The 27939-nt window shown below is 37.7% G+C and overlaps 2 protein-coding genes across 5 annotated transcripts in view; one reads left to right on the top strand and one right to left on the bottom strand.

Moving 5' to 3' along the window:
• The window catches only part of LOC128873956 (autophagy-related protein 16-1), a 651400-nt gene that overhangs the window by 266744 nt on the left and 356717 nt on the right, over positions 1-27939 (bottom strand). The gene's annotated exons all lie outside the window — the stretch shown is intronic.
• LOC128873960 (uncharacterized) overlaps positions 19693-27939 on the top strand; it is a 103045-nt gene continuing 94798 nt past the window's right edge. The window contains exon 1 of the mRNA XM_054118051.1: positions 19693-23202. Coding sequence (XP_053974026.1) covers positions 22836-23202 — 367 coding nt within the window. The 5' untranslated portion in view covers positions 19693-22835. The remainder of the gene's footprint in view (positions 23203-27939) is intronic.

The following is a 27939-nucleotide window of genomic DNA, read 5'->3' as shown; positions in this document are numbered from 1 at the left end:
TTTGAACTGTAAATGTACTCGGAAAACTAATTCCACAGAAATCACGTTCACACTCGTTGTCCTCACAAACTTAAAGCAACTGACTAAAGGAAAGGCATTTCTAAAGGACCCTCCTAAAAAGCACGCGTTATAGAATTCCAATTAGATACGCAGAAAAAATAACCTGGCATTAATTTAAAAATGACCGAATGAACCAATGAAAGTAATGTTCATTGCAGTCTACGGTTAACGATCAATATTTCTTCGAGTACGTCCATACGGGGCAGCGACAGACCGCGTAACGACGAATTAACGATCAATTTGGGAAACCTCCGCCGAGCCTTCAATTATCGTAAGCCGTAAGCGATAGTGGGAAACATTCGCAGCACGCCCGTGGGAGTTTCGGTGCGAACAAAGACACACGATCGCTCGGAAATCCATCCCCGGCTCGGTCCAAGAATTTCACTTTTAACGTAACTTCGCGGAAGCGTGCGGAATGAAACACTGTCTGGACAAATGGCGGTAAACTCGATATTCGAGGGCTGCAAACCAAAGTTCTACCGCGGTAAGTAATTTCATTTCCTTGGGCATTCAACCGTTCTCCGAGCTGCTTTGCGAATATTTCGGGTAAAGTGCTTTCTCGAAAACCAACGGATTTCTACGTTTAACGGTTCTCGGCCTTCAACTTCGTGACAATGAAGCATTTAGTATGTAATTAACCCTTTCGCGGGCGCGCAACGAAGCGTGCTCGTGTGAGGGAACAATATTTGTGGAAATTCTCGTGGTTGACACGGTGTTAGAGTATGTCGACGTCGTATGTGTTCGTGACAGTGATATTATGCGTGTATGCTTAAAAGAAATAGCATTGGATAAATAATGTTTTATTTTTATGAAATCTGGACGTGAAACACAGAATAATATTAATCGCCGGAGAAATCAAATATTGATGATTTGGGGAATGGAAACCACCATAAATGATGCGAATGAAATACTTGTTCGATTAAATACCGTTCGTGCTTTTATCGGCTGAGCATTTATTATTAATACGATAACTTAATTAAAAGATTACTTCGAATATCTGCGCAAATGAATAATTTCACTGTATCGCGTGTATTTTGTGTAGTGCATTTTCTTTCAAAGAAACGGAATTTTGATATTCAAGGTATTACTTTTTTTATATAATAAATATACATACATGATAAAACGATCATATTTAATGAGCATTCGTGAAATATTGATTATATGTTACACGACATATATAACAAATTCAAATGTACACGGATTCCAAAATATAACTAATAGTAGACTAATTCCATTACCTTTACCTGAAAATTAGTACTTCGAATAGAAAGAATATAATATAAAGAATATTTAGTATTTATAAATCTATAAAGAAACTGCAAGTGCTGAATCATTTGTCTCAGCCGTAGACCCTACAAAGTCTGACTAAACCGTCTGACCAAGTACGGTCCGTAACTCCTTCGAGCAACGATTTTTCTTCTTCCATGCAAACATTCGCCACAAAGACGAGGGGATAAAGGATCCAAGCACAAGAAAAAAAAAAAGGGTTTGAGTGAAAAAGCAACTAGAACGTTCACATAAAGATAAGGAAAGGAGATCACCGCGCTGTAAAGTCTCATGAGACTTGTTTGGCGAAAAGAGAAGTGTCTGTTTACGACTGACGCGAACGAGCAACCATGGTCAGATTTATTCTCTTTGCGACATCCTCGTGATAACAATCGCTGCGCGGAAGTACCCGGAAATGTTTCTAAGCCAACAAGATGATTCGTCGGTATTTTTCGCAACAGAATTAAGATAGAGGGCGAGAAAAGGGCGAAGTTGCAAATTCAGTTGATATGAAAATTGTGGATAATGGGCTTTCCTGTAGTCAGAGGTGACAATCCGATCGCGATCATCGAGTGAAATGGAGTGGGTCGACGGAAAACTCCCGATGGAAAAGGGAAAATGAATTCTGGTCAGTTGTGGGGCGTTCAGGCAGTGATAATCGATTTCTATATGGTGACACGTTAAGGGCGAGGGATTATAATTTTATTCCCATTTCGATTTAGATTTGGTGAATTTTGAACGATCCGGACTTGTTATAGTATAATTATAAGATGTATGGGTTATAATTAATCTTTATAGAGAAGCTGTGTACATAAATATAATAGTAACAATAATAAAATTGAATGAATTTTTATTTAGTAAAATATTATTATTAGTAAGCAGCAGGAATATTAGTAAACAGTACCGGATGAAATATGATCTTCGTAACGACACGAAACATTCATGGCATCAGTTTTTTATACAAGATTTTTATGCGATAAGTAAGAATTATTTTTCTTGATTTAGGAAATTTTAGGAATATATTTCTTAATATATGTATTGAAGTTAAAAAAAAGTACAGTACAATTAGATGATAATAATAATAACAAAGGGTGAACAAAAACATGAAAGCATACATAAATTCAATATACCAAAGTTTCGATATCACTGTACATTAAATCGAACGATTATTATGAATTCATTCGGAATATCTTTAACTGTCGCATAATAAGCAATTTCAAGAGTCGATCCAACATATTCCGATTAATCTCTGCAAAACGCTGGCTCAAGTAATTCGATAGCGAACATACGTCACGTATGTTACAGCAACTTCGGATTACTTTATGAATTTCCAACTTATCCAGAATTCATCGCTCGAGGACGCAACAATTTTCAATTAATTGCAACCATTCTCATATCGTTCAGCCGGCGTAAGGCATGACTGCAATAAGCAAGTCACAGTATTAAAGCCAACAATTTTCCATTTGGTCGTACGCATGTATGTTGCACAATCAAATAGATTCTATAGCGTGTACCACAATACATTAACAATGCTAATACGGGAGCTCTTCACAGTATGAATGCATTATGCAGTCATTACCAGTGCGCCAATTTGACGTACAGCTACGCAGCCCGTGTCATGTCTCATTCGTTCACCCACGATATCATCCGTGTGGAATTACGCTCCTGTACACGTGCCGCGGGATCATTTTTGCGGACTGTAATTTGATTGATGCGCGTTATTAAAACCAAGTTCAATTACGGCCGTTCATTGGTATTATAAAATAGCACGCGGATTACTGTCATTTGTAACGACGACGCTTTAGCCGATTTTCCCCGATTCTCGAGCAGCAATCGTTTCCACTCCAAATGTGATTTATATCGTTACACGGTGTACGTATCGGAGAAAATTCATCTCCTCGATAATAAACCTTGAAATTTAATATTTTCAAGCGAGTCTACGATAAATAAGCTTCACACGATACGTAGAAGGGAATTAGAACACGAATTTATATTTAGAATGAATAATGCGAGCCCGCGATTGCATGGTTGAGATATCTTTGTTATTTCAAAGATACCTGAAATGAATTTAAAAATAATTAATAATACATATATATTTTTAAATGTTTTTCAATTTTGTAATATTGAATATTCAGCCAATTTCAATGTGTTACTTAGTTTACCTAAGCAACTGACGTAAAACGTTTGACTATTGAAAAAGATTTTTTATTTCAACATTTATTTACAAATATTTGTCTTTTTTTTTATATATATATTTTTAAATTATTTCTTAAATAACCTCAAAGTATTGAAGGGTACTCAAGCGTTGGTGATGTTTGATTCTATGTGCATTTATTAGAATTGTTACCACGCTTGAATTATACCCTACATAATTTATATAGCTAATAAATGATAAAACGTAAAAATAAAGTTCGAGTAATGCGTCCAGCCGGATTGAGATTAGTGTACGAAGAATTTAACGGAATTTTTTAAGGGGAACAGGGTCAAAGACGAAACCTGTTTCGTTCAGACGCCATAAACTGAGATTGGAATTTGGTCGCGTGTACAGGTAACAGGCCCACTTTAAACCGTACGCGTCGCTTGAATAAACACTTCTGTTCTTCGCTGCTGGAACGGACGTTCATTAACATTGCAAAATCTCCCCTACATTACAATATAATAACACGGTATTCGAAATTAATTCGAATAGGAGCTACAATCTATAAATATTGTAAATCTCATTCTTAAATGTAAATACAAATAAAAGTAAAAATACAATATTTTTAGATAAATACTTTTCAGAGTAATAAATTCATTTAGTTAAGATGCAGTTGACAATCTTTAAGTGACTCTGCGTTTGACTGCTGAAAGTATATAAAAATTGTTAACTTAACGAATCTGGTAGGAAATATCTGGGAATACTGTGTATAAAATAATCCAAATAATTAGACAACGTCAATCTGTTTTAAAAGCATTTAAAGTATACGGATAACTTTATAAACGAAAGGCGTATGATATAAGAATGATGTACTTTGCTCTTTTATATATAAATGTCGATTTATAAGATTGATTTATAATGTGTGAAACTTCAAAGTGTAAGACTTCAAGTCTTATATGTCAGTTATAATAGCTTTTACTCATCCAGAATTAATTATTAAACGTTCCGTTACAATAGGAACACGGTAAAGAAAACCGCAGGTTACCGTGACCGAACGACCTATTTACTACAGGTAATTTTTAATTGAAAGTATTTGCTCGTTCAGCGACCAATTTACGTGCAGTTTGAGGTTGTGGAGGATTTAGTGCATTTTCAAAGGCATCTCTGTAGAAAACGAGAGAATTTCTACTCAATATTGACGGACAAAAAATATTCCCGTTTAACAAAATTAATTCAGAATTAATTCGGGTTTATTGATATCGATTATTTGAATTTTAATTCATTGAACGTGAAAGGTAATTGAAAATATGTTAAAGGAAGTTTCTTAGTGTATTTTAAATAAAGATCCTACATTCATACTCAAATACGATTTTCGGTTTGGATAAAGTATCATCGCACTCTTTTATGCATTCCAACTTGTCTCAACTATGTCACACTGAAATCATTAACAATACAATAGTTTGAGAAAGTGGGAAATAAAATTGCTCACCGTCAGTGCTAAGGAAAGGTGGATAAAATAAAATCGATTTTTCCTCCTCTGGAAATCAAGGTCCCCTCAGCCAAAGGATAGAAGCGAGCTAGACCGAGCGGTTTGGTAAATGAAGCGTGAGGAACGTACGTTCCGCACGATCGAGATCGCGTTAGTAGTTGTAGGTGGATTGGCGGTGGTTGGTTGTCGTCGTCTTCCCCGATGAAATTTACGTTCGACGATCCGATGGGCTCCGTTGGGGTTATCGATTATACGAAAGGTGAGTTAATTGCCGCCGTTCCTTCCTTCATACGGCCGCGGTGTTTGTTCCACGGTATAACCTTTAATTGCGTTCCTGCTGCGATTTCGCGAAACGGGACGGCGGAATAACCGTTTGAAACGTCGTGGGTGAACAGGAAGGGACCCTCGGCCAAAGAAACGAGTGCAATCGCATAAAAGGACTTGGGCTATATTGTTTCGAGCGGTGGCTTTTATCCGCGATCAACGTTTTCCTAGAGCAACGACTGGTTGCCGCGGTGAACCCACGCGGCGCTTCGCAAGAAGCTGATGAACGTGGAAAGCAACGGTAATGACAATCAGAGAGCGGCAGTCCCATTATACGCGGCTAACCTCGCAGACACGCAACTGTCTCACGACCTTGTACGAACACCTTCCTTTAATCGTTTTTCGTTCCCATTTTCTCAGCGACCCGCGCTCGCGCCAGGTCGCGAAGAAGTCATCGGTTCGATTTACAGGTTGGTGAATCACAGCCATTGGGTGGGATTTACAATTTGTCAGTAAAAGTCTTCCATTCGTGTTACTAAACAGGGGATGTCCGAGTAAATCAATGAATAAATTGAAACGTTATAGAATATTTTTATAGGGAATAGATAAGATGGAATTTGAATAGGAATTTGTGAGATTTATATGGTTTATCATAAGTCATTCGCAGTCTTCTATTCGTGTTACTGGACAGGGTATGATAATCCAAATCAATGAATACATTGAAACGAATAGAATATTTTTATAGGAAATAGATAATAATATGGGCCCAGTGATAGCAATTTGGCAGACTATCGCGAGAATTAACAATTCCTCAACGAGCATCATCCCCTCCTAGAAATCTTTTATAGCACATCCTCTCTAATTTCATCTCTGATACATCCAAAAAAGAAAGCATCGTTACCCATCACCAGGCAAAAATTGGCACCGCCAATTTCTCTACGAAGAGGTTGCGGCGCGGCATCGTTATGTCGAATTCCCGTCATTTGCATGAGAGATTCGATAACGCACGGGTACCGAGGGTAGCAATCCACGCGTTAGATACCACCAGGTTGCGCGTTTACATAGATACGTACACGAGAACACCCGTCTATCAATTGAATGGTACCCGTGGCATCCGACACAGCGGCAGACACCTACCGGAAAGATATGCAGCACCGAAGGAGACTTATCCAACGTTGGTTGGATGTATGATCCACATATCAGATCGGAATCCACCCACCGGCAGCCGTTGAAAAGGAAACACGCGTGACGGTGGGGAAAGGGGCGAAAAATAAGGAAGTTATGAGCAGCTGACACCCCCCGAATAGGGGTTGCTAACCTTTATGCAAATAATACATTCTTCAGGCTCGTGTTCACGGATCGTAATGCCTCACCCTTGGGCCCCGTGACAAGATCTTTTATCACGATCGAACGCACGAAATGTCACCTCTTCCGTGCCCTCGCGGATAAGAGCTTCAAGGGGACAGCAAAACCAGAAACGACACGACGTAGGACGACAAAAGGGGTCTAGGACGGAGGAATCTTTAGAAGGGTGGAGCAGAGCCTACGAGGAAGGGTCACTATCAATCTCTCCATGACATCCTTCATGGAGGACGCACGTGGGTATCAAGGCTGGAGCATGAAAATATATGTTATTTCATTCCTTGAGGGAGGAACAGCTATATTGAATAATTTCTTTTCGAAAACAATTAACTTAAGAGAAAATCTGTTTGCTGGGGTTTATTATGCGTGTAATGAATAATGAATAAATAATTTTAATCTAGATTTTTTAAATAACGCAACGATGATGGAACCATTAAACAACAAGAATGACCCAAGCAAATACAGTCAATCCCATAAGTTAAATATCAATTAAACAAATTTCTTCGATAGACATGGAGGGTATGAATATTTATGGGACTGACTGTAGATCTTCTATTAAGTGGATTGTTTTCGAGAAAAAAAAATAGTTAAATATAGCTAAGATTTTTACGCACCCTTCCATCCTTAACAATGAATTAAGAGGATAATAGCTTCGAGCGCAAAAACAGAAACTCCACGACACAGTACGACAAAAGAGGTCTAGCAAGGAGGAATCTTCGGAAGGGTGACGCAGAGTCTACAAGGGAGGGTCATTATCAATCTCCCCACGACATTCTCGATGGAGGACGCGCGAGGGTATCAAAGGGGGAGCAAGAGAAACGGAGCATGAGACACAGGCGTAATACGACCAAAGTTTAATTACTACATTACTTTGGTACGCTTTATCCGTCTCATACCCTCCTCCTGCACGCTCATCCTTCTTCCGCCTGAATCCATCAGCAGTCAGGAACACTTGATTGCGAAACAGAGAGGATCGCGTACAAGCAAATAGCCTCTTCTCGAAATTCTATACACTATTTTTCTTGAACTTCAATTCTCCCGGCTCAATCACCCCGCCGCCTTGACGCGTTCATGATCGCCGAGGCTACGTGCACGCCAAGGTAACCGCTTCTTTTCTCTGTCCCTATCGTTTGCCACCGTTCCATCTAATGGCCAGTCCAGCTTTATTTCGTTCCAGCCAATCCCCTCCTAAGTGTTTCTCTCTAACAGTATCCGTGAACACGTAACATCTATAGATGGTAGTGGGTAGCCACTTAGAGGCGCGGAGCGTAACCACGCATAAACCAGTTTCCTGGTTATCCGACTCCTCGCATTTTCCTGGTCGACGCACCGCGCGTCGAACCCGTACGGAACGTACCATTAACGGAGGCTACGCTCGATTCCGCTGCGATCGGTGATCACCAGCAGCAGACTAGAAAACCGGTGGTGCCGATGCCGCCTGCTTAAAGGCCCCTGGTATCGTTTTAAAGCGACGACTTCCAGACGAACGTCCACGTCATGACAACGAGCCTCGAATAATTACGTAACGAGCCGTGCTTTCTTCTAGCTTGCTTACCTGTGCAGGTACAATCGTCGTGACGCTCCTGGGAAGAAGAAGACGTTAACTGATCGATTGGTATGCGAGTTGAATTGCTGGGAGGGCTCTGGGCCTGGCTTACAGTGGGTGTTAGAATGTATTCGTACACCGATCAATTTCCAAAAAAACTTTTCTGTGAAATTGTAGTTTCTTAATTTCTTTTTTTTATAATCAATGATATTTTACAAATTCTCGGAAGTCTCTAAGATAGATATAATCCAAACAACATTTACTAGTTAATATAATTTGTGGAATTAACAAAAAAAAGAATGGGAAAAGTGGATAAAAGTATAGAAGCAATAAGCATTTGTACGATTCTTATGACGAACCATTTACAGTAAAGTTTGTCACGTAAACACATTAGTTTATTGCTCCGTACGAATTAGAAAACAGCAAATTTCCAGTAAAGTACTTTTAAACAGTTGTGCGAATTGCTTCAACATTTCTATCGATTAATTGATTTTTCCTTGTTAATTTCGCAACTTACATAAATAGCTTTTTTTTTTGTAATCCATCTATTCTAGAGATTTCAAAGAATATGTAGAATGTCATTGTTTATAAAAAATAAGTTAATAAATTATAATTTTACACAGTTCTTTTGGAAATTGATCGGTGTACGAATACTTTCTACACCCACTGTATGTAACAATCGAACCGATACAACCGAAGGATATTGGAAACATTGGTTGGCGAGGTGGAATGGTGGCTGGTCTAATTTTAGAGGTATTATATTCGTCATTGTTAGGAAATATTGGTGGAATGGGTTAGTTGGTGTCAGGTAGATGATGTAAACAATAATTTTGTGGAGCATGTGACGTTCTATGTCTGTACAAATTTGATGAGTATGAAAGCTATGATAGCTGATAAATATCGAGAATAGTTAGTATTTGGCAGTTGACGTAAACAATAGCTGTGAAGCTTACGTTTTACAGTTAATCCCATAAATAATTGTACCCTTTATGTCTATTGAAAAAGTTTTGATATTACCAAATGAATTTTTCATTATAAATATGTCTATGATATAAGCTTATTTATATATACAATACATCAACATATTTATGCAAACATACACTTGGAAACATCAAACCTACCATTTAATTTAAACAAATTTCTTCAATATATATTACATATTATCTAGTAGACAGTATTTAAATTTCCAAAAGTAACTCAATCTTCTGGAATTTTTAACATAAAAACTATAAAATGTAGAAAGTTCAATACAAAATATGTGAATGTATACATTTACAAGTATATCTCGTAAAATTTGTACGGAGTAATAAACATAGCTTCTTTGAGCATATTGACGTGGCTGGTTCAATTACTCACTCTGGTGTTTATATTTCTGACAATAAGAAGGTAAAGGAGCTCCGAGGCTGTCTAAATTAGAAAGGTACAAATCTAAGACAATGTATAACGTTGACAATAGCTAAGTGCTATGATTCCGTCAACGAAAGCAACTTGGAAGATACCTTCCGTCTGTTGTTCTGTTGACGGGGACTGTTCCCCCTTTCACTGCCACGACTGATGATAGCTTGGGTGTTCGGACTTCGGCAACATTCGATGAATGTAGCGATGGGATCGAGCAGTTCCTACAAATGTTCATTTTAATCAAATGAATCTTGGACAGAATTCATTTACTTTACGAAAGTTAAATTATTAATCGATCAAGAGTGTCATTGAGCGTTTTCAATGCTTTCTTTGAGGTACTTCACAGAAAAAATTTGACACGAAATATAATTGTAAATAGTCATGTGCGAGTCATGTGCGAGTCATGAATTAATATTAATATGATTAGGAAGTTTCTAACACTAATACTCGAACGACTAGTAATCTTCCTTACAAATTAATATTCTTAAAAAATTATGAATACTTTTTAGGAATTTAAAATAATTTTGTTGTAAATCTATCAGGTGCTCGTATATTATGTATCCTTGATTTAATACGTCATTTGACAACGTCGCTAACCATCGAATCATGAAGCGTTTCAAATACCTCTCTACGGCTGTCTAAGCCAACGGGAATAAGATTGAGAGTGGGGACTTTCCATCCTGGAATTTCTCCTAGCAGCAAAGTGCATTCTTTTACTGACTCCTCCATAGATTATGGCAATCCTTTTCATGGTCACTCGTCATTAGTCGTTTACCGGTTATCAACGGAATAGTTGCATTTACTCAGGAAACGCTTTCTTCTCGATAATGGTGTACATAGTCAATCCTGTGAACAATCAAATACCTTCCGTCTTTCGATATAAAAATACTTCCTATTTATATATTCTTTAATAATTCATTGATATATTAACTTCGTGTATTATATTTATACTACATATTTGAAATATATATTACATAGAAATAATATATAGATGTTTATATAAAAATACGTTCATATTTATGTTTACATATTATCTCTTTTATGTATTAATTTATTAAATACATTTCGTATGTAAACTAAAGAAATTATAATATTTGTAGTTTTCCAAGATGAGTCCAAAACAGTTACAATACAAATAAACGATAAATTTTCGTAAATTACGAAATTATCATCCTTTAATATGAAACTAGTCTAATCAAATGTAACATGCGAGTAGAAACTCCTCGCTAGCATTAGGTGACCCACTGACATGCTGAAATCTCATGCAGCGACCACCCTCGATTAGAAGGCGTTAATCCATCGACCTGGACATACTTAACTTCTGGAATAACTTTTTCTCGATAATGTATATATATTTAGCAAGTCAGCGAGTTATCAGTTTAATCGTCACTAATCCGAGACAGAGTCGCAAATAGCATCAAACGACTTTCCTCCAAAGTGCCCGATGCGACTTTCGAAATGCACCAAGACCTCGATGACCGTGAAAGCGGGACAATTCGCAAAAACAATCGGCGACAAGAAAAACGTTAAACGAGAATATCAATGTGGGAAGAGATCATCATCTTCCGTTCTCAATATAGCAGACCTAACTGGATGATAACGTTCGGCAAATGTTCACCGACTTAGGCTTTCTATCTTCCACGCGGGTGATGAATCGGTGCGAATGAAATCAGCGTGGATGGTTTTCTCTACGTTGCAAATAACATTCATAAATTTCAATGGATCAAAACGGCGAGCGTAAGTCACGGTTAGGCATTCGAGCACACTCTTATAATCTTCTGCATAACTTTGAGAATCCGTTTGACCGAGAACCAGTATCGAGAACGGCCTTACGCCGTTATGCGATAAGTCGCGTGCCCGTTAAACGTTCGCACCAGTGATTCGTACGTTTCGCTAGTTGAATATTCGCTTGTATGGAATCACGTACACGCTGCGCGTGGATTGGTGAATTAAACTGGACGGACTGGTAAATTAAAAAAACTTGTTAAATTATATCGTCGCGATAAAATATATATGTTATATTTCCGCAATGTCGCCACTTTACGTTATTTGGGAATTATGTTAACCTAGCGGTTAGCATGTGCAAATATAATATACAAAATTATTGGCATTCCAATAATTAAACTGAAATAATTCGGATGCTGAAAAAGGGTTTGTTATTTTGTACAACAGCTGAGGTAGACTGATATGGATAACAATGCGTGAGAAAGCAAACTATTGAATTATTTTCTCATCGACACAGCTTGCACTAATTTGCCATCCTCGCGGTTAATTTCCCTATAGATACTGTTATATTATTCCATTCTCGTGGGAATACAATCGATTGGGAATTCACAATGTACAGCCAAAGAAGCAAACATGGGAACTGGTCCATATGCTATAGAGACGGCTTCTGAAGACTTCAAATTTAATAAACAACACATTCTTTACTTTGTATACGTTGACATACTTTAATGATTCGTTTGTTTCATTTGTTTCCTATCTGTGGAACAGCGCCAATCTGGTCCAGAGTAAAAAGCATCACTGGATGCCAAAAATATTCATTCCAATACGTTAACAAAATTAAAAAGCACCTGGAATATTTATAAAAAAAAATTCCAAGCAGCTTAAATTCAACTCCAGAATGGATAACAGTAGTATTCCAAATGATCAGATTAAAAGAAATACTTGTTTCGGAATTTATAAAGAATTATGAAAAATGTAATATTTATTTAATTACTTCGTCCATATAGGTTAGATTTAATGCAGTAGCTTAGCCGAACGTGACCCCTTTTTCACGCTAATCAGCATTTATCATGTATCCATCTTGTGTATATCCTTATATAATCATCTAACGAGGAGACCAAATAAAATTATACGAGATAAATACATGTACGAGCATAATTTTTTTTTTAAACTACAAAATAAATTCACGACGCTTTTATTTAGTTTTACATGTAAGTCAAGTTTAAAAGCAGCACCAGGTGAACTCCTTTGCGCACGTTTCACACGTCCTCCCTAATCACCGCCTCTAATCATCATTCAATAAGCCTATCAAATTAATTAATCTATGAACATAATAATTAAAAGAAAATCGTAAAACAAATTCAATAGTTGACCAATGAAGTGTTTAAATTGATTTCCACGACTGGTTAGCATTTTTGAACCTAGATGCGACTCCAAAGGCGCTCGCACGGAATCGATTATGATTCGCCGGGTGACGGGTGAAACCGAACAAACAGGAACTCGTAATATGAGCATCTCGCGTAGAAGGAAGCAATCAGAGCAATCACGACACGCGTGGCGCGGCTTTATTAGAAACGAGTCCGTAAGACACGCATCAGCAGACGAAACGAAACGGCTAGGGAGCCATTGGGTCGATCGGTAGTCAAGGGCGGACGAATAGCGGCCGCTCGTAAATCGGCGAAGACTACTGCGACAACAAAACGGTCGTTTCCTTGCGAAATTCCGCGGCAGAAGATTGCCGATTGCGATTGAACCCGATGAGACATCCATGCACCGTTATTCCAGCATGGTGACGCGATGGTATGGGCACCTGGTACGAGCCTATATGTATCTCTCTCTTTCTTTCTCTTACTCTCCTTTCTTTCTCTTAGTCTTCCCTTTCTTTCTCGCTCCTCCAGCGCGTTTCGCTCCTTCTACGTCGAACAGCCTCTAAGTACCGCGTGAATCGGCCAAGTGCGCGTTCAGAGAAACACCAACGCCCGGTTAGGTCGCACTGTTCACACGTGCACTAAATTTTTCTCTTTTTGGGATTTCCAGCCGGTTCCCCGTCACCTCCTTGAATGTCGTGCGCCCGTCATCCGCTCCACTATGCGCGCGATCAACCGGTAGTGATTTATTTACCCGACACGCGTCATTTGCTTAACATTCCGAGCCACCAATATTGCCTGATGATAGATCATTATCAGCAGTCATTTAAGAGTTATTCCACTTTTCTGGTATTCGTCTGTGTTTACGGATGCGGAGGATTGCACGTACCCTGTCAGGTGGGTTAAACTTTCTTGTAATGGAGATCGACTTCGTCTAGGCTTGGATTTGTGGGATACGATTCAACAGGGTGAATTGTAATAGGTGGAGGGAAAGGTTGTCTAGCTTGGGCCACTTTAAATAATTCCTCGAATAACATTTTTTTTTAATGAATTGAATACATATGGAGTAAAATATTTTTGATTTGTTGGCGAGGAATACTACAATTCATTAAAATTAATAATGAATTTCATGTTTCTTGAAAGAATTACACTGGTAAAAGTTGCTGTCATTTTTGGTGAGACTTATCGAGATAGGGAACCATTTTGATAAATTCATGTACCTCCTCCCTCTTTAATTTCAAAGATATCGTGTAACAGTATCTATAATAAGTATTGAATATTCATAGCGGTAATGACCAAAGTGGTCCAATATATGCGATCTTCCTCTATACCTGAAGAGGAGCAAACAATTTCTTAATAAGTGTATCTAGGTCTCCTAATTTAGACGGAAATAGATGCAGCAGGAAATGGTAACTTGTTCCTAGCAAATTATTTACTCGCCACGCGTCATTTACTTTATACTTTGAATTCACCAACGTTGGCGATGCTAAATCGTTAACAGTCGTCATATTACCTTTCGTGTTTATTTTAGAATGATCAATTTTTAATTAGTTATCTGAAGTCACGGATGTCTGATGTAACACATGCTCTGGCACCCTAATGGCCAATTACTCTACTTTGTAACAGACATGGTTATGTACATCAAAGTTCTATAGGATGCCCCGTGACAGGTGTAAAACCGAATAGGAGCAGGAAATAATTGAAAGTTCTCAGTAATCGTATCTAGGTCTCCTAGTTCATATGGGAATGATAGTGATAGTGCAGATAGTGATACTTTATTCCTGAGTCATGTACCCTGCGTTGTAGATTTGAAAGAGAATCAGGAAGAAATTGCAAATAAATAGAATATCAAATAATAATATCGATAATAAGTGTCATTTTTTAAAAAGTATCAAAATAAGGAAAGTGCATAATTATTAAAAGTGCAATTACTATAAACGAATTTAAAATGGGATTTGGAAGAAATATATTTTTATATCTTTAGCTTTGAATTAACGCTGATCTTTTCTACAAAATATCGTAGAGCCATCGTTGATCATTAATCAGTACGTGCAATTCTTATTTATTATGTTGCATCTTCATGAGGATTAAACAATTGTCCACGTTTGAAAACACGTAAAATAGAATATCTCGCACAAGAGTCAGTAAATGAATCGCAGTAAAAACTTAAAAGGTTATTAACTTCCATGTGGGTTATCTGTGATTAAAATTAACGGAAAAATATCTTGATTGATCTCCAGTGCAGGTTACATCTCCTGATTAACCGTACGCGATTACAGTTAGCCAACCACGCAGGAAGTCATTCTTTCTTAATTACAAAAATAAATAACATTTAGTACACTTTTAACAGAAGCAGTAGTCATTTCCGTCTGCGGATTACATGGGTACATATTTGCAGAAAAGAGGAATACTAATGATAAAGCAAATTAGCCCCTTTATGCTCTTCGCATATAATGAACTATCCTTTTTATTCTTTCATCAACTTTTGCATACATCGAAGCTTACCCTCCTTACTCTGGAATGTACCAATAATTTCTACATGGACTTCTACTATAGATTAGGTTGAAGTTGATATATAAAAAAAAGGTTCTATTATGATTATTATGAGGTTCTGATTATGTTCGCGATTACTTTACAATTACTACTTAAATATCAGACTCGAAGAACGGCAACGAAAGAATTGTACTACAAGTAGCTAGACTCGATTAATGACTTATGAAATCATTTTGCTAATATTTGTGGATTCTTTGCTAATGGCTAAACACAAATACCGTTCCCTTTGAGACTAGGGTTTGTTAATGGAAATTTCAGCTGCATCTCGTTCAATTATATACCTCTGTGCTTCTCGTTCTAGTGTTTTATATTCATATATGTTGTACTCTTGCTTTCCCGTAATGAGAACGTTAAATAAAACGAACCAACGAGGATTTTCTGAATAATGTGCATAGGTTGTCCGACTGGAAAAAGAATGTTAGCTCTGTAACGTGCAGCGATGAACATTTGCACAAACTCAGCATTAAAACAAGTACTTTCTCGATTACTCGCAAGCTTTTCACGTATGGATACATGATTATACATGCGAAAATTTATATTTGCAAGAAGTAAAACTTGTTGATAAATTGTAAACGAAACAGTAAAATACACAAAAAAAAACTGTGCTCTGAGAGAATAAAACTCACTAATTAAAAACTGCATAACGAAAATATTTATAAAAATTCATTATTATTTTCGCGAGGTAAATATTTAATATGTCTAATAATTCGTAATATCGTACAATTGTATAATATATTAATTAAAGAGTGCAAACTTGATATCCTTATGCTTCATTAGAGAGATCTACAATTACGGAAACGCTTTATATGTACAGTAATAATGGAAATATTAAATGAAGAAAGAAAATTGCATGTGCATGTGTGGGAAGCAGCTAATACTTCCTTATTGGTATATTCTAATTCATTCTTAATACGAAAAAGATTTACATGACACGAGGAACTATAAAGTACTTCATTACAATTACACGTCGATATTATAAGCAATATTAATTTAATTCCATAGCTTTAAAAGTGTTTGCATTTTTCAAGTATTGGTCTTTCATGTACAGTAAATACTCGTACCCTCCATGTCTATTGAAGAAATTTACTCCATTTACTTGCTAATTAAAATTCGAAAATTCTTACTCTTGGGACTCGTTTAATATTGTACCTACAATTTTCCCAGGTGTAGATTTACCATTTCGTATTCTACATGATTCAAATTTTGAATAACCACTCTAAATTAGTCCAGACCTTTAAAAGATAGCGACAGACGGAATCCAGAATTGATCGACAAAATGGTGCCAGGGTAAACAGTCCAAGACACGCACGCAGGTACTTTGACCCCATAAAATCCAGACCGTTTAGCGAGCCCGCTGTTCGCGCCTCCGCGGTCGGGGCCAGTGTCCCGGTGGCAGAATAAATTTCGTGGGTGTTCCGGACGAGCAAGGTTACGTCAGTCGTTCGCAGGGCCCCCGAGAAACCGTTGCTCCTGGCTAAGAATAGTTTCTTTCACCCAATCGAGCCATGGTCGAATACGTGAACGAAATTCAGGTCTATCGCGTGCTAGGCGGGGAAGTCGCAATTTCGATAGGCGTACGATCCGAAGAAGCGTTGAAAATCGTGCGTGGGTGGGGGGTGACGGGGGGGATGGACGGATTGAAGATAAATTCGGGGGTAAAATCGGCACAAGGCGAGAGCGGGAAGGGGAAAGAAGGTTGCTTTCAATGGTGTCGTACCTGCGATCGAATTATGCGTACCGTTTCTGTCCTCTTTAGTCGGCAGCGGTCCCACTGCCCCCTCCCCCTTCTACCGATCGCTCGAGGAAGAAACGTGCGCCGCGACTCGGCCAGGTGTATCCAGTGCCTAAGAGCCCGCCGGTCGACGTCGTTATACTCTGTAGCGCGGTGCTCTCTCGCGAGGTGCGTATTATCATTGCAAATCGTCGCCGATTTCCGAAGTGGTTGCGCGTGTGCGATATACGAGGGGGCAGCTCCGGCTATCGGGAATCGGTGGTTTTTGGTGGGCACGGGTCCGTTATTGTGCGGTGATCGACTCTGTCCTGATCAAGATTTCTTCGAATTTATCCGAATTTTACTCCGTTCGCAACCGATATTCGAAGGAACGTCTAGGCGAGCTGCTTCGAAACCCAACGAAGAGAACCACGGAAACGCTATTCGAGCATTTCCACTGTACAACAATTTTCGATATCGACAGGTACGTTTCGGTGCTTCTCCCCTAGATTCGTGTAATTATTTTAACGTTCAGGCAAAACACACCGTGCACCGGGAATCGTTCGGCTGTATTCTACCGGAACTGTTCCGTTGGGGACGACGGATATTTGTACAACTCCGCCACTTGAGCTTTCGTTCGTTTCGCGGAGCCAAACGTGCACCGGGACTACGGTTGTTATTTAGTTCCGCGGGCGTTACAAAACAACACGGACCGGGGAATACAGAGGCCGTTGAAACGCGACGATATTTGCGCACTTGCGTTTTTCCTCACTCCAGGTTTTGAGGCTGAAGTAGCGCGTTTCGGCGGAAATGCGAATATTGGAATCGATTAAGGTCTCGTCGATCCCGTTGAAAACCGTCGAGTGCACGCGATAGGTTTTTTTTAGGTTGACGTTTACGCCATGCCGAGGCTATCAGTTCGGCGGAAAAAAATATTTATTCGGTTACTCAGGGACGATTGTTCGACAAGTCTGATACGTTGGCCGCTTTCTTGCGCGGTTTTTCGATTTATTGTCGGTGTATGGAATAGATGTCTTTGGGTTGGTACTTTGACGTCTGGAACAGAGGATATCCCTGGCTAAATTTTTGTGGGCGGAACGAGGCTGTTGATAATTTGAAATACGAAAATTCATAGGATAGAAGTTTTAAATTATTATCATAATTAATGGTTCAGGAAGAATTTTGTCAAAATTTCTATAGATAGGAAGAAGCACTTAGTAAATTGAGACAAAGTATGGAATTTATAATCAATTTTAAATGATTATTGTTATCAATAATTTAGTTAAAAATTTGTGATTCTAAGATGTAAACAGGTGTACAACTACATAGCTTGTGAAAATAGACTAAAGGAATAGTTTGTGTTATATCTTTGACGTTTGCTGTTGAGGATAATATTTTCTTGAACTTTCCTTCCAAAATAAAATTGTAAAATGTATTGTAGCATAAAAATGGATTTTAATATAAACGTAAGCTGTAGGATTTGTCACGTTTTCTAAACTTTTCACTGACTTTCATTTTCATTTGCTGCTATTTACTTCAACACCGAACGTCTTACTTGTTCATTTTCACAATATCGTTTTTGATAAGAACCAGTTTGAAAATTTATATTACTATTACGATATCAACCTTGTGTGTATCTTGCAAAAAATATTCTTTAAAAATAATCAACTACGTTTGTGCTCCACTATTTTCCTTAAATAAACAATCAAACGTTATGTCGAATGTGATATAGATAATTTAACGTTTATTAAGGAAATTCCTTCGACTCGTATAGACCTGTTAATTGACAGTTTCGATCAGCATTTTAGTTACTATTTCATATTTTATTTGAATCTTACTTTCATGTACTCTTTCACTTTTAAATAAGTCAATTTATGTTTTCAATGAAGTTATAAGACAATAGTGATTATATAATTTCATATAAATTAAATGTTCAACCATATTTTTTATTCGCAAATTATTTATATTTGCGACAAAATAGATCGATGTGCAAGAAACAAAAATAATCTATCAATATGTATATTGCTAAACTAAATGAACTCTCCAAAATTTCGATATAAATATTTTTCAATATACAATAAATAATATTTATTCAACGAAACATAAAATCGATGGTTAATTCAATCCCGCTATAATCGTAATTCAGCAGATAAACAGGAATACACGAAAATCTAAGCGTTAATTCCGGGTATCGGTAATAATTGTAATACCAAAATTACGTTCGATCTATCAGGGTATGCGCTAATCAAGATTAAACGTAAACTGTTGTTAAATCAAACGTCAAGTGCAAAGTAATTGAGAAACAAGTGTAACAATTTGGGAGACGTAGTAATTACGGGCACTTTGAATAAATGCAGATATCACGTGATTTAATACATAGGGTGTTTCAAAATGAGTGGAACTAGATTCTTGGACTAACGAATAATAAATAAAACCAACGTATAGAAATTTATTTTGACGTTTTTGACAAACTTGAATCTTTATTTGACAAGATGGGTAAAAATAATTATTTCAGTTGTCATTCAGAATTCGTGTTTAAATAAAAATTGTACAGTGTGAGTGATTTTTTATACACGAAAGTTAATTCAAAAAGTGAACTGAAAATTTGATTGTTGAGGCTGTGTATTCGAACAAGTTAATATTGAAGTTATACATATATATTCGTGCGAAATTCGTAGAGTTAATTACAGCAAAATGATATTTCTAATTACAAGTCATCACGATCAAGTATTAATGTAGTAATTAAAAATATAGGAAATAGTCCATAGCTAAGTTAATTAAATTGAATTTCATTAAATTCTGTACATGCCTCAAGCAAATTTCAAAATTAATTTTGTGCTATTAAATTTTTCGAAAATTCGTTCTTTAATTTTATTCTATGTTTTCAGTTTCTTTTTTCAAACGTAAAATCACAATCTTTTCAATTATACTTATTTTGAAAGATTCTGTAAGATCGTCTAGTTGAATGTCTGCTTTTCTCGATGTCGCCAAGTCTCAAAACTTCTAATTCTCTATTGAGAAGACACATAAGGAAGTAAATTGAATACGTCTCCGGCAAGAATGGCTTGTAACGAATGAATTCAATCGGTCAATTGAAGTAGTATACCTAGTAACTCAAACCTGATTTTAACTATAAATATTGTTCTATGAAAACATCTAGATAGACAGTTGATGTTGTCGAACCCTTAGAAATGTCAATATCCTAATCCTGTCTTACAGAAAACACGTCGGGCAACAGTTAAATATTTATTCGTTTTTGAATAGAGCAGCTTCTAACAAATGTTGTATAGTGCAGCTTATTTAATATGTAAATAGGTGTGCCTAGCTCAGACTTTATTTCGCACAGAAAGAGTATTAACCGTCTCGAAGGTGATTGCTGCTATCGAAGACTTCGGAATTTTAATGTCCTAATTCCTTCCTAAGAAGCTGCGCAAGAAATGCACTTGAATAGTTATCTGTCTCTGGACAGAACAGCTCTTAAGGAATGAATCCAATCAGCCAAATGAAATAGTGCGCCTAACTCAGAGCTGGTTTCGTATATAAATAGTACTCTATCCGAACAAGTATCTTAATGATTCCTGTCAGCGAGGTCTTCTGATCTTAAATCTCTTAATTCGGAGAAGACCACACTTGAGGAATAGGTAACGAGACAACTCTCTTTTGGATTAATTAATTACAAGTTGCTCTGCCCAATCAGCAGATCGATGCAGTGTGCATAACCCACTCTCCTAAGTTAACAGAGTAATAGATATAGTTGATTCAAAGTTGCCTCGATTTGATAATAAACTGTAATAGTAATGTCAGAAAATCCAGTTAAATTGTCATCTACATTTTTTTAATTTAATTTCTCCAGACTCGCACTCATTACTCTTGAAGATACATGTTCAATAATAGAATAAATGGTAATAAAAATATAAATTATTTGAAACTGGTTCGTATCAAAGACGACAGAGGATTAAATCACCTAATTTTCCCTTAAGAAGACGTAAGGAATGAACTTGAACAGTTTCTTGTTTTTCGACAGAGAAGTCTTTGACTACTGAATCCAACTAACCAATTCGCATAGTATACGTACCATCGATCAGATACAATATGTGTAAATGCCTGAACCTGACTCACACTTGAATTAGCATAGAAATAGTATTGTTAAGCTAACGCTGAAAGATATAGCTGAATACTTCTTGCCATGTCTTCAGAGCTTAAATATCCCAATTCCCTTTCAAGAAGACATTCAAGAAGTGTATTTTAACAGTCATACGTGTATCTGAGCTTGATCCACTAATTGACACGTGACCCAGGTCTGAATTATCATAGAAATAGTACACTTAACCCAGGCCTTATTTAGGGTTCCAATAGAATTCTGTTAGAAAATTTACCTGTCTGCCATTTAAGTTTGGAAGGTACCCACAGAAATGCATTCGAAGTGTTAGATTCGCCTATAATTTATCTCTCTATTACTCTACTCACTTCGATACTTAACAAATCGATCCCTACAGTGAACTGATACAGTATGCTTAACACGAACCTAATTTAATATATAAATAGATAACCCTAACTTGAATTAACATAGAAATAGTACGCCTGACCTAGACCTGGATTAACATAGAAATAGTGTACTTAACCTAGCTATCTGATGTAATATAACATAAAACAGTACTCAGTAGATCAATAGAGGATAGATCTTTTGATGCAGGCTAAAGTTCCAATTTCCTTTTCAAAACACATTCGAGAAATGTAACGGTTAGGGAACTTAACGTCACTCGAACAGCTATATCAGGTACACGAATGTTTAACGAATCAAGTGCATCGGCCGGTTGATACAGTATGCCTAACATATACCTGATGCAACACATAAATAGGTATTCGTGACCCAGACCTGGATTAACATAGAAATAGCATACTTAACCCAGCCCTGGCGTAATATATAAAACGGTGAAGAATACTTCTTACCACAGAAGCTTTCGAAATATAAATCTTCCAATTCCCTTTTAGGAAGACACCCGAGACACGTAACGGTCGCGTGGGACACATGAGTATTTAACAAATCACTCCCATTGGCTAATTAATTCAGTGTGACTAACAGTTACCTGACTCGGTACACACATAGGATTTCCTGAACTAACATTGAATGAGTATATTGAACCCAGCCCTGACGTAATACATAAAACAGTGTTTCGTCAGAAGATTTAGCTGTATGCTGACTACTATCGACGCTCTCCAGGTATAAATCTCTCAATCTCCTTTTAGGAAGACACCCAAGACACTTCAGACACCTGAGACACCCAAGAAATGTAACGGTTACAGAATTTAACGTCACGCGAACAGTTACGATCTTCTCGAGACTCAAGAGTATGTACTTAATAAATCACTCCACGGACTAATTAATTCAATATCCCTGATACAAACTCAATTCAATGCGTAAATAAAAATTCCTGGCTCTGACTTGAAGTAACATAATAATATTAGGTCATCCCACAAGTTCGTACCGCAGATCGTGTTTAATAGAAAAGAAAATACAGAAATTTTATAGCGATGGTATAATGACTTTATGGTTACACTTTTTCACGTATTTAAAGTATATTTCACCAGTGCATACTTGTATTTTTTTTTTTTTTTTTAATCACATAACGATAATAACGCACATACTATACCACACATTTGTTAAAAATGGCAAGTGTCCGCATACTTTTGTATGGCAGTGTACATGAACCAGAATTCCCTTTAGCCGAATGCCTGCTGGCATCGGAGTTCCCGAAATATAAATCTCCCAATCCTCCTTTAAGAAGGCACCCAAGACATCCGAGACGGGGAATCACTCCCGAATATAACGTCACCCCAGACCAGTTACATCCGTCCAAGTGGACACACGAGCGTATTGCAGGAACGAATCCCGATCGGACAATTGACAGCGGTCGTTTTCCTGTTGCAGATAAACGTCCAGGGACAGGTGGAGCGGAATGATGACGAGAGAGTTCATCGCGACGTTTCTGCTGGTGCAGGCTATCGCGAGGCTCGGTCACGTGGCAGCCGCGGATGCCACGCACGCGGCTGACCAGCCGGCCTCTGCGGTCCCGTCGGGACTTTCTGGGCCGGATTACACGGGGCCATCCGCCGGTTCCGACGAGTGCGACCCAGAAATGGTCGGCTTCGAGCTGGTGACCGGTTATGTGTTCACCGCGCCAACGAACATGCTCGAGTCCATACCAGGAACTCTGATGCTCACCGACTGCCTCGAGATCTGTCAGGCGAACGACTCCTGCCAGGCGGTGAACTACGAGACGGGCCTGTGCGTGCTGTTCAGCTCGAACGCCGACAGCAACCCAGGTAAGATTGAATCGTTATCGTATTCGCGCGTGAAACGCCCGATGGTGCCGATCGCGGCGATATTCTCTCTCTCCGGCGCAGCAAACGTCAATGTTGGCCAGAAGACTCGGTGGAGTCCGGTGGACGATCAGTCTTACGCCCGATACGTCGACGTTGAACGGTGCCACGTATCCGGGGGATCGTACATATATGTATGTTTCACGGCCGAATAAGGGAATTCCGTTTGAAGCGTGTAAGCGTTCCGCGGAATGATTAAATGGCTAGGACGATGGATAAAATAGACGTGTGTCGTTTGTACGGGGCAGCCATCGCCGCTTTATGCAGCACGTGAGTCGCCTGGCTGAAAGCGTAACGGGTTCGATACGATATTCGGACGGTGGCACGGCTATTTGCTCGTTCGATTGTGAAGAAAGTATCCGTCGAGGAATTTCGAGGTCGGAGAGAATGTAGAACGGATTGAATCGGCCCGTATGTAGAATTGCGTATTGTCGAGATGGTGAGGTAAAGGGGGGGAGGGGGTGGGGGAGAGGTCTCGTCTATGCATACAACATCCTCGAAGATTGACCCTTTATGCGTTTATACGGGGACAAGTTCCATTGCTTTTGAATATGGTATGTCGGTAATGGCGGGGGCGGTCCGTACAAAGCAGTTGCGAGAACGGCGTACCGTTTGGAAAGAAACGTGAACTCTGACAGAAGCTATTGGGAACGTTAGAAACGACAGTAGCGGAAACCGTGTACGGAGGATTACTTAGCCTTGGCTTGATACGCGTTACCACGAAACGTTTGAAAGACACGCGCGAAAGGCCGAGGAATGCTCGTACCGAATTCAACGAGGTAATTCATACTTTGCGGAGACACTGCAGCGTTTGTTCTGTCCTAACGTCTTCCGCGCGAATGTGGGCCTCCTTAGCATAGAAGATCTGTTATACGCAAGATAACATTTGTCTTCTTGTAATGGAAATTGCTGCTATTGGGTCATCCTAACTGGCAGAAAAAATATAAATTCCCCAGTAATTAGGTAATTAGATACAAGAATATATAAAATAAAAATACGTTGCATAGCCACACAAACCAAACGTTAAATGTTTAGTAACTTCATTCATCCGTTAAATTAATTTATAGAAAATAAAAAAAACTCCAATAGAAGATAAGAACCCAATAGTTGACGTACAGAAAAATATAAATGAAAATCCATCGCAATTCCATCAATAAAGTTGAATTCTACACTGTCAAACAATCGAAAAATGTTATTTTTATCTAGTTAAAAAAAAAGAATAAGAGATTTCTAGTTGGAGGAATTTTTCCTCGAGTGATTAGTGAGTCCTCGGTTCAACCATTCAACACGTTTGGTAAAATTCTCCAATTCATATGTTGCTTGTCGAACGTGTATACGTATTCGATCGTTATTAATCGTCCATTTCACGGATTATACGGCAAGGCGTAGCGTAATCCGTGTGTATCGATTGAATCGCAGTATATCGCGAATTCATTGTATAGCTTCTGAAAAAATGTACAATTTTTCGAGGTGCTGGGTTTTTTTTTACAAATTTTTCCAAACCAAATTTGAAATTCGTGTCAATTCTCACAATTTTTCAATATCTAGTTTGAATCAATCAAATACGTAGATTGATTTCCTCAACCACATTAAACGAAATGCATCAATTTATTGTTTATTCAGAAAAATATTTGCCGCAAGTAATTGTAAATACTTGCTGCAATTAATGAATAGAATTTTATTAAGATAAAATATACATTGAATGCAAACTATAAATGAGGAAAAATATAACAAAAATAATAATTTTCTTCTATAGAAATATAAAAAAGATTAGATAATTTAAGGATTAATTTAACTTCTTCTTCAGTTTCCATCGTGGGCAGAAGATTCATACTGCTTCCGAGTCAAACTAAAATCCAATTTCGATTTATCGCCCCGTGCAGGAAACGTCTCGTACATTTAACGATTCTATACCGAAAGAACATTACTTACGGGATAACACTACATAGCCTTATCCGATAATTCATTCAGTTTGAAGCATTCGATTGTACCGGCGTCGATTCGCGATCGCTTTACTCGCTATCTGTCTTGGATTCCTCTAGATCTTATTTAAATTTTTGCAAAGTACGAAGCGGCGTTCGCATCCGCGAGAGGCGAGGTTGATTTTTCCATAAAACGTCGGAGCAAAATATCGAGAGCCCAGCCAAGGGATTTGTCAAGCGCTCCTCGACCTACTCTTTCATCGTATTTCGAGGCGTCGGGATTGAAGACAATTTTAAGCTATTTCGGCCGCGAAGCGTCGCACGGATTACATGTTAAAGTTTCACCGTTACCAGTCGCTCATTTTTACGCTCTCTCGTCCCGTTTGAGCGAAGTTTTTAACGGAGGGGAAAAAAATGTCACCGCGAATTGTTGCGTCGCGTCGCCTATTCGGCACTCAATATTAAAACGCTGCCTCTGATACCGGCTACGATACCAACGAAAAAGGAATAACTAGGAAGAGAACGCTGCGAAGTGAACGTAAAAGTTGTGGGGGAACATTGTAGTCGAGGAGTGCCAGTTGAAAATTTAAGGCTATATTAATTCAAGCAATTTTTGTTGCACTTTTTTTCGTTTATAATTTGCATGCAACGTGTAATTGAACTCGCTAGCATTCTAAAAAGTAATTACATCCGGTATTTACATTGTATTCGATAAAATTATTGCCAGATCGAAGGCAGATCGAAGACAGATCTACTCACGGTACACATTTTCCTCAGCGAACTTCGTCGAATTTGATTGAACCGCGAACTAACTGTAAAGCTGTAACGGAAAGTTTCGTCTTGTTCGGTTGCTAACAGAAATTAAAAATACAATTTGTCGGAATGTTGCGGTGGTTCCCGTTAACGCGGCTGGATGCTCGTCTACGTACGAAGTAGCATTACCGTCGAAACAGTGATCTGAGAGAATAAAGTGCGCCACGGGTAACGTGTTAAAGTGACGGTTCACACGCGGCATACACAGTTAAGAAGCAAGATAACGACCGTAAAATAGGGATACATTACGATAACTCTATTCTATTCAACGCATTCCAGAAACTTCGATGCTCTGCGTCGAGTAATAGGAGTAAATAGACGTGTATGAAATTATGGTTGGAAATTATAGACTCGGGAATCTTCGAATATATGTTTTATGAAATAAAACCACTTCTTCGAATAATGACAGGAACATTATGCTTGTATATGAAAATACATTTAACCAGATTATTTTTTACAAGCAGGAACTAGTTATAGTGATTTTGAACAATTTGCTGGGCCTCTTCACTTGTATCAATAATGTTGACAAAACATGGGTAGCTTCTAATAATTATCTTTCGATTCGAATTTATGTAAATCAGCCTATACATGCTTATACATAATTCAAATTGAAATTAATTGATGAAAAATTACAATCCATGTTTAGTTAACATTGAACATATAAAAAAAAAAGGCTAAACAATTTAGTTAAAAACAATTCAATTTATTTCTCTCGTACATATAATACAACGATCGATGAAATAAATGTACTTGCCTCATTGCACTCAGTCGTTGAAATTCGATCTGATTAATCGAATCGGTCGAACTGTCGTCAATCGTAAAGAAAATTCCAATGTCCATTACACCGATTTAATCTGGATTCCTGGTCGTTTACACGATTATCTTCGTTAGTATCGTTTATAAATCCTCAGAGGAATGGAGACGGGCGAATAAAACGCGAAACGAGTGAGATGTGAAAGGCAACAGAGAATCTACGTTAAAAGATAATCTCCCATACAGTGAGATGCAATTACTACTTCATATTATTCAAAAAATTTCTCTTCTTTGTAACAGAGTGGTTACATTTTTTCACAGATTTTCGCTGAAAAGGACAAAACGATTCTCCAATTGCGTAGAACGAACATTTACTGGGGAAAAATACATTTTGCTTTTATTAATAAATCATTTAATAATTCAAACTCGGGAAGAAGCTTTCAAGCATCAGGGACAGAATACTATTTCTGGTTTAACATTCAATCCAGCCGGAAACGCTGTATTTTTAGAATCTTTTAACGGTAGTTTTTACTTGAATATATTGAACCTCGCGAGGTATTATCTGCGAATAACGTCGGCAAGCTCGATTAAGTTCATCGTGGATCGTAATTAATACCGTTCACGAAACTCTTAATATATGTAATGTTGAGGTAGTAAAGTGTGTTTAGGCAAAAAGGTAGAAAATATCGAGGGAGCCGGAGTAGCGATTGCAACACTAACTAAGTAATTCAAGCTTTATAGAGAATATCCAGGAGCTGAAACGTGAGCTATTAATTAAAGAACGTAAGTGTACTGTGGAGCCCGGCAAGTATCGCTAATACATACGCGAACGTTCGGTTTTCAAGTAATTTTAGATATCGTAGCATGAAAGTAAAACTAAAACTAAATATTCGTAAAAATAATATAATAAATTAATTTCCTAAATAACAGAATATTGCAAGAGCATCACAGTTTCAATTTTATTATTTCTAAACCCAAATAATTCGTGTTGAAAGGATTTAAATCGTAGAGTTCTTTTAAATATTATGATGTAAAGTAACTGTTAAAATTACGAATAAAAATTCTTAAAAACATTTCCTTAAATAAATTCCACAAATAATAGAATTCAGTAAAATTATCACCCTGTATTATTAATTCCAGATATTTACACAATTTGAATTATAAAAAATCTGCAATAAAACCATACAAAATC

This window comes from Hylaeus volcanicus, chromosome 3 (assembly GCF_026283585.1).
Source record: "Hylaeus volcanicus isolate JK05 chromosome 3, UHH_iyHylVolc1.0_haploid, whole genome shotgun sequence".
NCBI classification, from domain to species: Eukaryota; Metazoa; Arthropoda; class Insecta; order Hymenoptera; family Colletidae; genus Hylaeus; species Hylaeus volcanicus.
The sequence above is the reverse complement of the archived record's forward strand: the minus strand, read 5'-3'. Positions and strand labels throughout refer to the sequence as shown.